The sequence below is a fragment of the Rhagoletis zephyria genome, unplaced genomic scaffold (assembly GCF_001687245.7).
Source record: "Rhagoletis zephyria isolate East Lansing unplaced genomic scaffold, Rhagoletis_zephyria_1.1 Rzeph_scaffold_04949, whole genome shotgun sequence".
Lineage (NCBI taxonomy): Eukaryota > Metazoa > Arthropoda > Insecta > Diptera > Tephritidae > Rhagoletis > Rhagoletis zephyria.
The window spans coordinates 22249-37196 of record NW_016162032.1 but is presented as its reverse complement, the minus strand read 5'-3'; the positions used below and the strand labels follow the sequence as shown (position 1 = coordinate 37196).

Sequence of the window (14948 nt, the reverse complement as noted above, 5' to 3'; positions counted from 1 at the left end):
CTATTTGAAACGCTGTCGCGCGTCTATGTATTACAAGCAACTATATATACATACATTTTACATATTATGTATATATAGAAATCTATATATATGTATATGTACATATGTACATACACATATGTAAAATGTTTGTTTTGTATGTTTTTGCGAAAAATTTCGTATCTATAAGCTGTGCTATTTAGGAAATCTACTGCTGCTATCGTAGAGTTGCTTCTGGCTACTTACGCGCTGAACCAAAAACGTTTCTACGCTGTTGGTCGCCGCGGTCGCTCACTTCTCGCTTTATATGTAAGTAAATAGAAACGTGCGCGCATGTTTTTCGGCGTGTTTTTCATGTGATTTAACACACACGCACACGTACGCAAGCAAAATACGTAACGTCTAATTAGCGAAAAGTGTGAGGTGATCAAGCTCCCGCGTGCGAGTCAAGGTAGCGCGAGTAAGACAAAGGTATGTAAGTAGGAAAGCGCGCGGTAAGTTGGGCGTAGCAACGCAGTAGCGGTGGCAATAAATCTATAATTGTAACCGCGGCGGTCAACATAACGTGCGCGCGTGTAAATCGTTAGATATTTTCAGTTTTACACAAGTATACATACAGAGGTGCATTTGCGTGTGAAATAATAATAGAAATAGGAAAACCAAAACAGACGCAACTTTTCCAAAAAAGACCGCGTGGTTCGAGAGGAAAAGCAAAAAATCTAACTATATGTAAATCGTGTTAAAGCTGTTTTCGTAGAAGCTTTATAGTTAACTGGTTTAAAACCCACATTTCCTAAAAGATATTGAAAACTACATATTTCGTGACCTGCTGGCGATGTGTGTGGCCGCTAAGCAGGTCACTCAATTGTGCAGTCAACATTTTATTGATTCTCTTATTTCCCCCTTTTTAGAGAGTTCGAAGAAAAATACAAAATTACAGTATAAACAAGTATTAAAAACGACCAACGGCCGAAAATAGCGCTGTTGAATAACCACAATAATCGAAAAAAGTCGCGTAAGGCGTCAAAAAAAATAAACAAAGCGACGAGAATATTGCCATCACAGTGCATGCAATACAAACAAAAATAGTATAAATAAACAGAAGGTAAACGCTAAAATGGAAAATCCACAATTGCCGCATGTGTTGCGGCTTATGAAGTCGCCTAGCAGCAGCAATAGTCAGCATTTGAAGTGAATTAGTACTGCCGCGCGCCGAAGTGAAGAAAACATGTTTTGAAAGTCAATTTTTTTTTTTTTAATTTGCATGGACGTCAATTAAACTTTAACTTAACAAGGCACTAGAGGTGGCAGTATAGAGATTTGAAGCGACGAATCAATTTTTATATTCCAACAAAGTGCACGCGCTTCCAACCAGAGAAAGCGCGTTTGCATCTGTAACCTTTTTGGCCGTTCCATTACGTTATTATACAACAGCTGCGACCTTAGCGGGCAAGCGTGCGCGTGAAAAACAGTTTNAAGTCAAGTTTTTTTTTTTTAATTTGCATGGACGTCAATTAAACTTTAACTTAACAAGGCACTAGAGGTGGCAGTATAGAGATTTCAAGCGACGAATCAATTTTTATATTCCAACAAAGTGCACGCGCTTCCAACCAGAGAAAGCGCGTTTGCATCTGTAACCTTTTTGGCCGTTCCATTACGTTATTATACAACAGCTGCGACCTTAGCGGGCAAGCGTGCGCGTGAAAAACAGTTTGTGCAACATCTTTCAGACACACAAACACGTGCACTCCACTAAATTTGTGAATTAAAATCCAAAACACTTGCCAAGTTGCGACTTCTTAAGCCCTAATTTAAAAGCGTGCTGCAAGTGCGCGCCAAAAAAAAACAACGCATTCGTGCGCAACAGCCACCATTGAACGACCCACAACAACAACCCACCCACATCCACAACATTATCAACCACACCAGCACTCGCACCACCAGACCCGGCACACACTCACCTTCACCCACAGCAACAACCCCTTCACCACCAACATGTCACTGCAAACTAAGCGTCAACACTGTTATCTGTGCGATCTTCCCCGCATGCCTTGGGCCATGATCAATGACTTCTCCGAGTCCGTTTGCCGCGGCTGCGTCAACTATGAGGGCGCCGACCGCATTGAGCTTGTCTTAGATGCCGCGCGTCAAATGAAACGTTTACATCAGGCCGCCAAGCGTAGTCACGAGAATGGAGAGGTGGTCGCACAACAACAACAGCAGGCACAACAGCAACAACAAGCCGCCGTTGCAGCAGCACAAGCGCAACATCGCAGCGCAAGCGGTGCGCCTATTAGTGTGGGCGTCGGTGTTGGGGTTGTCGGTCCACAACAGCAGCAGCAACATCATCATGGCTATGCGACACAACGCATCGGTCCACCGCCACCACAAGCTACCGGTCTTATGGATTTCCCAGTGAAAATGGAGGCGCACGACGCTAATGTACGTCCAGTGCGGATCTCACATATGGCACCGCATCATATGTCAATGACAAATCGTGCTGTTGCTGCTGCGGCGGCAGCTGCAGTCGCCTCCAACGTGGGTGTAGTGGGTCCAGTGCCACCAGCGTTATCGGTGAACTTGAAGCGTCCCCCCTCCGAGGATGATGATCATACGCATGGTGGTGATGGTGGGGGCGGCGGCGGTGGTGGTGGTATTGCTGGTGGCGGACCGAGTGCCATGAAGCGTAGCGCCATTGATGATCCCAATGTACCGCGACCACCGCTAACACGTGGCGAATCATTGCCGGCTGCTGTTTCCTTTGTACCCGATCGACAAGCAGGTTTGCGAGATAAGCATCAACCAGTACGGGCACCATCATTTGATGCATCCTCCTTCAAGCCGGGTGGTAAGTTTAAGAAAGCAATACCATTTTCTGAAAAGTTTAAGTGCTTAAGACTATTTGTAACATACTCATTACGTCACATAGTACATTAGCACCATGACACAGTTGTTGTTGTTGGATATCTTCACAAACTCATCGATGCAGTGGCTAGGGATCACAAGAGCTTGTAAATTTCTATAGGTCAATCGGTCCATTATACATATGATCACTAATTAACTAATCATCGGTTTTGCAATTATCTACATCTGTGCTTCGTGTTCTTGGTATGATTGTAGTTAAATAATTGTTGCGTTTTGTGTGTGCTTTATTTGTGCTTGGGTTTAGTGTAAGGCCTTAAACTATTTTCGTATTTCCATTTACTGTTTCGAAATGAAGATCTGCTGGATGATGTAAGCTTTTCAAAACAAACTCTGGCCGTATAGAAATGGGAACTCAATCGTTAGAGAACGTGTCTTCTAATAAGTTTCTGAGGACTCCAGAGATCCGAATTATCCTTGGGGTTGCGAAGAAGAAGTATTCCTCATTTTCTATTACGAATTGGTGAGATTTTTGACGCTTGTAACTTAGAGATATCATTCGATTTTTCGGAAAATTTCTATTTTTAACTGGTGCCGTCTGTTTAAAATTCCATTTAAATTTTCCATTCTCACATGCATTATATTCCCAAATATATTTTTTATCAATAACCAATTTTTAATCGTTTTCTAAACTATTAACTCATCTCAGCATTTACTCTACACATTCCAATATTTGAAGAAGATAGCGCATAGGTGGTATATATGTATATACATTGAAAAAAAAAATAAAAATTTTATTTGATAAGGGAAAGTGCTGATATGTAAAAATAAACATTGATAAAGAATCGAACGTTGATAAAAGGAATACTGATAAGAGAACTTAACGTTGAAAAATTTCGTTGCGGCTCAAATCAAAGTTGCTTGCTACGTGTGTATGTACGAAGAAAAACATATTTATTGATTTATTGTGTTCATATAATAGCACATTCATCCTTGACTGACTGATAAGGGACACATATAGTCTTCAATTTAATGTTTGTTGTGTTGCTATGATGCTTCCTAACACTATTGCCGATAATTTAGTTGTCTGCTTTAAAGTAATAAAAGTGTGCTGAAGAGTAATAAAAGCTTTTGAAAGGTTAAACTCAGAGCTAAGTTTTAATGAATCAGGCATCAGTTCTGCTGATGAAAATTTTAACAGATAAGTGAACCCATTAAAGAAGAATACGTAATACTGTGATTAGGGAATGAACTTTAGAACAGAAATTTAAACCTAAAATGATTGAAGTAAAAAGAAAAAAATATCGGCAGAAAATATATTGAAGGTAAGAACATCAAAATTCGGGCTAAGTAAGGTTAGATTAGACAACGAAGCAATGGATACCCACATTCAGAAAGCTTAGCAAAAGTCCAAGCGCCAAGAGAATGTTATTTTAATTATCATTATTATCGATTATTTTGTATCCTTTGATACATTTCAAAAACTCGCTTGATGCTTCTAATCGATTTACTATCGACCAAGAGCGCGCTAACTTAGCTTATCGATGCTTATGTATGTATTTATAAGGTAGTGTTTACACACAGAGACTATGGAAATTATATATAAACAGTGCAATGTGTGCATTCATCTTCTCAAAGAAAATTAGGTGTATACATACGTTCAACCCTCGACTGACACCCACTACGACTAAGTTGGGCGGTGGTGCTTCGCAATCGGCCTGGCGCGTCAGTTTTATGTATCTAGCAACGGAGAATTCTTATAGTTTTTTTTCATTTTATGTTTTCTATACATTTTCCTGCCAATTCTTACTTTTTACTTTCTTTATGTATACTTTATACAAAATTTATATGTACGAACGTTGTTGTTGATTTTGTACGTAGTAGTGTTGTGTGGCTTTCTGTTGCGTGTAGTGCAAGAATTCAGCTGTGTATAATAGTGCTTCTTGTTGTTTTTCTACTTTAGCTAGATACGTAGCCGTGATGATGATGGGGTAGCTAGCTGTAGACTTATCGTTACCACTTGTAATTGGGTTGTTTTGTACATATGTATGCGCTACTTTTTTGGGTTTGGTTCATAAGAGGGTGGCGGTGGTGGCAGCGACCTCTTACGTTTTTGACACTACACAATTGTAACGAGGTTACCCCAAGCGAATGGCGAGCGCGGCGTGTCGTTGTTGTCCGATGTGTATCTACACTAGTTAGCACGAAATCAGCACTGCGTCTGCGTCGGCCAAGCAGCAGCAGCAGTGGTGCATATCAGAAACGGTTGCCAAGCGAATTTGCAAAAACGTGCAATTGGCAAACGTCCCAGGGCAGTTAGGTATAGAGAAAAGATATAAGTATTGTATACTCCAAGCGTGTTTATGTGTATGCAATGCATTCATGCATGAACGACCCAAAACTCTGCCCAGCATTTGAACGTTTACGGTGCATTCGCTTTTGCATTGCTCTTTTGTTTTTTTTTTTGTTGTTTTTCTCGAAGAAAGTGTCATGCGCAGCAACGTGTTTCATACATAATAAAGAGGCAGCATTCATCAGCAAGCACAAAGCTTCATCACAACAACAACAACTTAATCACATAATTCACTAGTCTGAACAGCATTATTATGATCTACATATATACATACATATGTACATAGAGCGCGAGCTTTGTGCCAGCTTCGTTGCTTCCTCATCAACATCGTCATTTCCTTGCTTTTCATATGCCACAACGTCATCATCGTCATTATTATTATTATGTCTGTACAACATTATTAGTGTGGTGCGCAACGTCAGCAGCCGCCTGATATATATGGTACCTACATGTGTATTTTACCGCCATCATTTTACGGTTTCTTTTCTAGTATACTAAATTCGTTTCGTTGGCAAGTCGCCAGAAAATCGTGCAAAATTTTGTCGTCGTATATCCATGCTTACTCAGTTGCATTTGCATATACGTACATATGTACATACATACATAAATGTAGCTAAATTTGTATATCCGCTTGCATCCCTTGTAACCGCACGCAAATTTGCCTCTTTGGCTTTCCAAGTGAGTTACACATTCATTTTTGTTTTCATTTTCTGCTTCTACGACGCATTTTTCTTTTGCTGTATTCTCCACATGCTTTGCTTTAGATTAAGCGGTTTTTTGCATCTTTTTTCACATCATACTTACTATACGTATGTACATATACTAAGAACATTACATATACATAGCGGCCGTTGTCAACGTAGTCACCGCCATTGTCGTCGTCATTAAACTTGTTTTCATTTGAGAACGCCAGAAGCGAACGCGACGAAAATTACTGCAAAAAGCTTGGCAATAACAAACGTATACAAGAACATCAATATAGGCGGTAACAACAACGAGACAACGACAAAAATGACAACAGAAAACGAGCACAATTGCGACGACAATGCTGGCAATGTCGACGACAAACATACGTAACTCGTTTACTTGCCCCAATATAAATGTACATATACATACATATATAATATCTAGATGCCTGAGAAGCGTTAACCAGCGCATAGTAAATGCCTACGTTTAACTATCGTACTGCTACTCGTGGGGCCTCCGCAGGTCCCCTCTAAATTAGAACGCCAAGTAACCGGTTCGTTGCATGTGTGCGAAAAGCGCGAGAATAAATCTTGAGAAATATGTATGCGCTATAGCGAGATACTACTTCTGAATGTGTTTTTGTGTTGTATTTGGTATCAGAACCTGCTGTTTTATTTTTGTTGTAAAGCGACGACACTCAAACCGGCCGCTCGTCTAGCTAGTTGCTGATTACCTTACTGCCTACCTACATCAACATACAATATACATATGTAACTGGCAAGCTGTATAACTGGTTATCTTAGTGACCAAGTGTCAGTTAACTCACTTGCTGGTTTTGCTCAGTAACTTTCCAAGTTTGCACTTTGCATTCCGGCTGGCCTGCCTAACTTCTTTGTTGCTTTTGGGGAATCTTATAATAGAATATCTGCAAGCAAGTTTCTTAAACGAAGCGGGGATGTTCATTAAATAGCGTTACCAATAGCTATTGCAACAGACTTTTTGAAGAAGCAAAAAATTCGAAATAAGCAGAAGAATCAAAACAAACACCATATTCAAGAAAAACTACATAGCAAAGAGTCGCCGCGTTCGATATATCGGCCAACTAAGATATAAATATTGACAAAAGCGAAATCGGAGCTCCTTAGATTACCCACATTTAATTAGCCAGAGAGCTGTAGAAGACAAAGGTGGCGAAGCTCCAGACCATTCAGAATGCTGCACTTACCACTGCTAAGGAATGCATTCTGATGCCGCCTAAGCACCATTTACCTAGCGAGACCCGTATTCTCCCATTTAAGAAGTACTACCGTAGTGACCAACGTTTCAGGTACATGCTTGAAGGCGTGCCTCCNTTATTCTCCCATTTAAGAAGTATAGCATCATGATAAGCAATCATTACTACCGTAGTGACCAACGTTTCAGGTACATGCTTGAAGGCGTGCCTCCTACCAGGCTTGTCAAAAGCCATACGTATATCTCAAAGACCTAGTTCAGTTAGAAGTGCGCCATCTATGGAGTCAGATCATAAACGGCATTCGGCGAGAGTTAATTAACAACTCTAGTCCCATGAAGGCTGCCATCGGATTCCAAACACCACTTATTGCCGACGAAGAGTTGGAGTTCCATCATGAAACCCGACTTTCTTTGGAAAATACCGTTTTTGATATTGTAGCGGGTTGAACTATACATACATATATCGAGTCAACCCCTACATATTCAACGTATGCCGCAAGTTCTCCTCTTCAGATGCACACTCAAGCTAACTCATCTAACAACCCTTTACCAATGTTCCAATACCGTTTGACTGTCTGTTTCCTGGGATAATATGTATATGTGGTATGTACATATGTAAAATAGTTTCTGTGTGAAATCCTTAAAATCTTTGTTTAACAGCCTTCAGTCATTATCATGTCCCTCAATTTCACAATTAACACTCATTCAGTCTCACACAATCGCCACATCTCACTTAGCAGCAGAGCATTGCATACACAACGCTATTTATCGATTTCATCATTTTAATTAGCTATTCGTCTAATTATCATTATTATTTTGAGCAAACAATTATATTCGTTTGATTCGTAGGCTCACAACTGAATTCTATTGAACTGTGGCTTCGTAAATATGTACATCAATCGATTAATCTATTCCGCGATTTTCTAATAGAGGTTAAGTTGCATATAAAAAGATGAGTTGTTTTAGACATTGGGAACATTTTCTGAAACTATGTAATCAACAAAGAGAAAATCTTTAAAGGCGAGCGAGGAAGAGGCTTTGAAGTAGTCAGCTTAGAATTAAACACATCACTAGTATTTAAACATAATATTTCCTTCCAAAGTTTCACAGACTTGATAGACTTCAGAATCTTTGCTATATGCCAAAAACTGGCAGCTCATGGAAGTCGTTTTCGTGACCTAGCAGATATTACCGGCTGGCTTCCGGTTTCCAGGAAACACGTCCCAGAAATATATAGAGTGTATTTAACGAAATATCTTACCAGGATATAGAATACATATTTAACTCTCAACCTCAAAATGAAAGACGTAGACCTCAATACTAGTTGAGTGAAATTTTGTGGATTAAATTTTTTAAACTTCTTTTGCGCATATTTGATTCTAAAGAGGGTTTGGTGATTAGTTTCTCGCAAAATGTCAAGTCATTTTGTTCGGAGCCATAAATGTAGACGAAACTAGTATCTATTCACCACGAAGACGGCCGTCGAAGTTGAAGGTAAGGGGTTCGAAAAGTAAATCAAACACATGGGTTTTGTATAAGCCGACTACCACTGTCCGATGCTGGTCAGGCGAAGATCTAGAACCCTCTCTGTAGTTATTATTGCAGCGAGCTTCGCCTGAAATCAAGTGAGGTCGGAACATCGAGGAAACTCTTCAGGTACAACAAATAGTTTCAGGGTATAGTGATAGATTTTCAGCCCTGTGGTATCATAGAGTATGCGGTCTTACTTTGCCGTCCAAAGATGATTCTGTCAGTAGGACCCAGACGCAAACTTTCTAAAAGCAAAGGTAAAAGCGCTTTTGCATTGGAAATTTGAAGTGGCGAAAGATTTGGGTACACTTGATGCTTTCAAGATTTCAAAGTGAAGAATCAACTCATGTTCGGTAGTTACCTTTCGAATTTCATTACAAAATTTAGAAGCAACCTATCGAACCCGCTTAATAACTCACACTTTGAAAACGGTCCTTGAGCTCTCATAGCAATATTTCGAAAAATGAAGAACATTCATTTTTATTGTAAGTATACTGGTATAGTACTTGTATTGGAATATTTCTAAGAGTAAAGATATTCTAAACTTTAAAAAATTTCTAATATGCGACCTTCGAAACTCAAAGCTCAGAGACCTTGGCGCTATCAAACTGATCATCATATATATGTACATATGTACACACATATGTACAAAAAATAAGCACTCAGAACTGTGCTTTATTCATGCACAAAAGAGTCAATAAATTTGCATATGTAAATTTTTTTCCGACACTTTTCGATTGCCAACAAAACGTTAGAAATGTCAGATATGCCTATAGTTTTCCATACATTTGTATACATATACTCGTATATGCCGCTTTTTAAACGTAAAAAAAACGATTTTTTTCCTTTACTAAATCGTTAACAGGCTGTATGTATAGGCTGTGAAATTTTTTTCATTTCAACGCCTTGCCCACAATTGTCAACGTCAACACACAAATGTCAATCGTGTTGACAGACGTGACAACCAGCTATTTTTAACTAAATTTACATTGCGTTGACGAATTAAAATGCAGAAAAAACGCTCTTATCGGTGAGTGATTACACACTATCTGACATTTGCGTGCACATATGAAGGATGCGAACGCATCTGTCACATATATGTACTACATATATACACAGTAGAGTATTGATATCAGTTGTCAACAGCTGTATGTATTTTGACATGGCGTAAATGTTATGGGGACGCGCGTTATCAGCGTGCATGAGGCAAAGCCAACAGTTACACAAACTGAGGCCAAATGGATACAGAGAGGTAACGAATTTGAGAGGCATATCGGAAGTGTGAACGTTTGTAACAACGATTAATATTTTTATTTACTTTTCTATGATACTGATTCATGTCATTTGACGATTGCGTGGAACGAGGAGGCCGCGAGAGAGTGTGAATTGTATAGCTCGACTAGTGATGTTCCGATACGAGTACATATGAGTAAATACTTGAGTACCTCTGCCAAGTACCGAGTATTTTTTGTACTTCGATACATGGGACCAAGTACTTGGTGGGTATCGAGTACATTGTGCAAGTATTTACTCGATCGAAAAATTTATGCAACTCTAGTGAAAATTAGTAAAGTTGCCACAAGTTGGATAATGAAGTTTGACACGTAAAATTGTGTTAGATTTCTAGCATGTATGTATGTATCCAAGCCGCATCCCATGTGTAACACACAAAAGATGGTTTTATTAATTTAAAAAAATTGCAAAACTATTTTGAAATATTTCGTCTGAGTACTCTTGAGTACAATTAGAATCGAGTATTTTCTAGCGATAATTTGAGTAGCATCGAGTACCCCTTTCGATGTTCTAAAATGAGTACTGGTATCGAGTACATGGTGGTATCGGACGAACACTAAGCTCGCCGTACCCGAGAGAACTTCCCTTGTGTAATTTTTTGACGTTCTTGTTTTTTATTCTTCTTCTTCTGCGTGCACTGCATTGGAAGCAGTCAATTGAATAAACGAACTTCAGTTATCGCCCTGCTAAACATTTTTCGTTACGCTTCTATGAATATTTACTATACAAACGAGGCGATCGAATTATGAAATGCCACATTGTTGTGTACTATATGCGGGAGAGTGAGTGCAAAGTGTTTATATGTATACATGTATGTCCATTTGTGTGCCTTGCTGATCAGTAACCAATCGCGCGTTTAATTAAAGTAAACAGCAGCGATAAGCGCGCGCTCAAACACAAATTGCTGCATACGACTAGTTATCAGTTCTGGTATAATTTTTAATGTCATGCAAGTAGGCGGCAATTTTGCTACCAACTAAAAGCGCAGTTACTCACGGACGTGAAAACGGAGAACGTGTCAGCTGACTCGATCTATCTTATGGAATCTGCGTGTTAACAAAAACTCTCCACCACACGTGACGTAGACGTTGCTTCCCTCTCTTTCTATCAACAGCAAACTTGATATGTTTCTACGTACTTCTACGCTACGCTACGTTCACGTTCGTGGGTGACAGCGCTCTAACCAATACAGCCGTACCGCGGCCGACAAGCGCTCACTGCCTACAGCTGTTGCTTCCGCTTTCAGTATATTTTTAATTTAGTTTTAACTCAAAAGCAAATGCATATGTTCAAATATTTAATTTAATTGTAGGAAAAAATATATTTATTGTGTTGCCTGACTTATCTTATCTCTGCTTTCGGCCTAGACAAAGGCGCTTTTGCAGCATTGCTGTTACTCGAATTTCAGCTGATAACCCAGCAACACGTTATCAAGTCATGATAGGGAGTTTCCACAATGCCCAAATTGAGCAAATTCAACACTCAATTTCAATTTGAAATTATAGCTGTTTACACGCGCCACTCAATTTTGGTTTTTTCGTTTTCCTCGTTTATCGTTAATAATAATTCTGCCACGTTGTATTCGCGAAGTTGAGGCAATTTCGTCACAGTTTCAGTGAAATTCGTTCTCAGTTTCAGGTGACAGGTTTTTGTATGTCAAAATTGAGAATGGTATGGCAATTTCAGCTGAAATTGAGGATAGTGTTGAGATTGCGTAATTTTGGTGGCGTGGAAACTACCTATAAGGGACAATCATACATTTGTACATATTTCGAGCGAGTACACAAGGGAACTTATTCGAAATGTGTAATACATATTTGTTTATTTTTGGATTTTCTTATGACACGACTCGCTGATAAGCGTTGAACGAGCGCAATAGTATTCAGTTTCTGTGTGTGTTAAGGCACGTCCGTATCTTATCTCATACGTTTTATTGCGTTCAACTTACTTTTTCCATTAATTTAAACAAATACATTTTGTAAGCAGAAGATAATTAACTTTTTCTCAAGAAAATATTTTCTTATCAGTACTTTCTATGTCATTTTATTACTCGTACGTAGCATTCTTTTTTGCCGTATGCGCATATCCTTAAAGTTCGACAGAACAGTTCCTGCTCAGCTTCTTAGTTTAATTTATGCCGTTTTGTAATCTTTATAATATTTTTATTTTTTTTTGATAATATTCCATACATTATCAGCTTCTTATCAGCGCTGCTTTTGTTCCAGTTCTACCAAATGCGCGTTTATCTGTAGGTTTCGAAGAAAATTATAAGCAAATATTTATATAGAAATATTACAAGCGAGTAAGAATAAAAGAGATAACAGATTCCAGTAAATTTACTGCTTAAAAAATAACTTTAGCCTGGAAAATACAACGTCAAGGTAGGTTATCACGTTAGAACGTGATTAAGGAGTTAAAGAAGTAGGAACTGTTGCAGCTCCGGAAGTCTAGGTGCCCCTGTGTAGCTGAGAAGGTTGCGGAGAGTGATTTTCCAAGGCCAGAAAAGAGAGCGTTAGATGATAATACTTATAATAATAAATTTTGTGGGTCCTGAGTTTTCAAAATCTATTTAAATTTCTTTTAAAGAAGTCTAGTTTTTATGAGGTAAGAGCTTGAAGTAGTCATTTGTAATTGCGCCTTAAAGAAAGTATTTCATATCACCGTTGGGAATTGCAGACATACGCTAGACAAACGCAACGAATAACAAGTAAATAGCATACATACGTAAATACTATTCATGTTGCACATTTGTAGGCGTATCCATTGCTCGTTTGGCAGTGAGAGGAATGCAACGGTTGATAATACACGAAATTTTAACAAAAATATACGGCGAAGAAAATTTTTACGGGTTAAATGTTTCAAAAGTGATAGGACATTAGGGGTAATCAGCTCATTTGCCAGAGTGCCAGGGCCCTTGCTAAATTTGGCGAATACCCCTATTGTTTTATACGTCGCCTACTACGGTTTTCTAAAGATTTTTGGTGAAAAAAAGAGCACAAGGCTACCCACCTTTGCAACAGAAATATATGCCCGTTCCATTATTTATTGAGGTAAGAGTGAGGCAACAGGCTGCGAAATATCAGTTGTCAGAATTCCTTGAACGAAATATACTTGACCCACAATGTGTTTGGGTGAGACCTCAGTCTCAATTTCTTTCAGAAGAGGAGCAACTTCAAATTCGTATCCAAAAACGTAAACAGAGCAAACTCTTTAGAAAAGTATTGCAAAACTTTTTACTACTTGGCCATTTCCTCAATGATGCAAGAATAATCAGCATTTCATAATTAAATTGTAAAAATTAGCATTAAGATATGATAATAATACGACTGTATACTTTTTTAAATAGTCAGTGACCGCGCCATCACACCACACTACCTTATCGTATGGTACACCGAAAAAACAGTTATCTAATCTTTAAGCACACACGTTATCTTATCAAAATTATCTTCAGGATATTTATATATTGATAAGCGCTAAATACTAAGCAAACTGCTGTTAGCAGTGTTGATTTTTTCGACAAATTAATATCATATTTACGTACCTATAGACGAACAACAGCGTTGCTTATCACTTGCTTGAGTTTATCGACGACTTTTTATATAATTCGTAAATAACTTAGTTTTGACGTTTGTTATCTCTACCTAACAAATTAAAATCCTCTGTATATATAGTTAAAATAAAATAAAATAAAAATATTGATAAGCGTTCAGCTGTTTTATTGACAAAAAAATACACTGCTGTGTCAGTTAATTTAATTAGCGATAAGATAAGTAGCTATTAGGATGCTACATAGGTGGAATTCATTCTGAAGTAGGTTTCAATTACCATTGACTTGTTAAGGCCGATTCACCGTTCGTGTTTGAACCACTTTTTAGTTGCGTTCGACAAGTCAAAAATTTGTAATAGTTTTCCCAAATTTTTACTGGATGGCGTTCCATAACGACAAAAAAATATCCAACACACAAAAATTTAGAGAGCAAGCGTTCATTTTGATGCAAGAGAAGCGTTCATTTTGTACTGGCAAAATTTTAGTCAGTAAAAATTATCCAACACGAAAACATATGATCACAAAACACATGGTTGCAATTTTTGTAAACGAAGAAAATTGCATATTTCGAGTTTTGGTATTTATATGCTTTTTGGCTGCCTACTATGTGACTTTATGATAGTGCCAACTAGTTTTTACTTCTAGAAATGTTCCTGGCGAACATTGAACGTTCACTTTTCTTTTACTTCCATGGAGGCAACATGAATTTCAGTTTGTATACAAATAAAACATAAACAAAGTCAGCTGGTGTGTCTTCTTCTTCTGGTTTTTGCAAACGATGGCTAATTTCCTGTTCGTTTACTTTTTTCCTTTTTCTTCTCTTTGGGAGAGAATTTTCGCTTACGCTTTTGATTTTGAGCTGGTGTTGGCTAATTTTGTTGTCGAACGCAACTTTTATTTGCTCACAAAACTTTTTTGTCGGAGAGGGTGCTGAAGTACCAAGAATGATAGAATACAAGATTGCGCCGATCAGAGAGGATTTTTGAGAATAACTTTTGTGTGACGTCACACTGGTGCAATTGCGAGAGAGAAACGCCAAAACGGGAGCAAGAATGGAAGAAGAAAAAATGTTGCAAGGAAAACGTAAACAAGTTGCACAAGTGTGACGTCATGCAAACCACGATTCTGTCAAATTCGTTAAGAGAGGAATAGCGGTCCGAGATCGGCGCAACCTTTGTATTCTCTCAATCGTGCTGAAGTACGGTTTACCTTTCAGTTCGGCACATTTTATTTTGTACTGAAGTAAACAGCTGATGATATTGTTGCCTGCATACAACATACGTTCTTAGAGGGGAAAATTCATGCAATTTGCTGCAAAAGGCACAAAAAAGAGAAAGTGGCAACCATAATCATCACGTCGTTTGGACATAAAATCAAAATCAATTTGATTCGAACTCTTTTGTCGCGCACTCAGTGAGGCGGAGTCGGAAAATAACGTGTAAAATGTCTAACATAAAGTATCCG

The 14948-nt window shown here is 38.5% G+C and overlaps 1 protein-coding gene across 3 annotated transcripts in view; it reads left to right on the top strand.

Moving 5' to 3' along the window:
* Positions 1-1461: 1461 nt before the first annotated feature.
* Pits (Protein interacting with Ttk69 and Sin3A) overlaps positions 1462-14948 on the top strand; it is a 29288-nt gene continuing 15801 nt past the window's right edge. For 2 of the 3 annotated variants that reach the window (XM_017626950.1, XM_017626949.1), the window contains exon 1: positions 1955-2827. In XM_017626950.1, coding sequence (XP_017482439.1) covers positions 1975-2827 — 853 coding nt within the window. In that variant the 5' untranslated portion in view covers positions 1955-1974. Of the gene's footprint in view, positions 2828-14948 lie in introns of all 3 variants that reach the window. The other variant, XM_017626951.1, reaches the window with a different exon arrangement.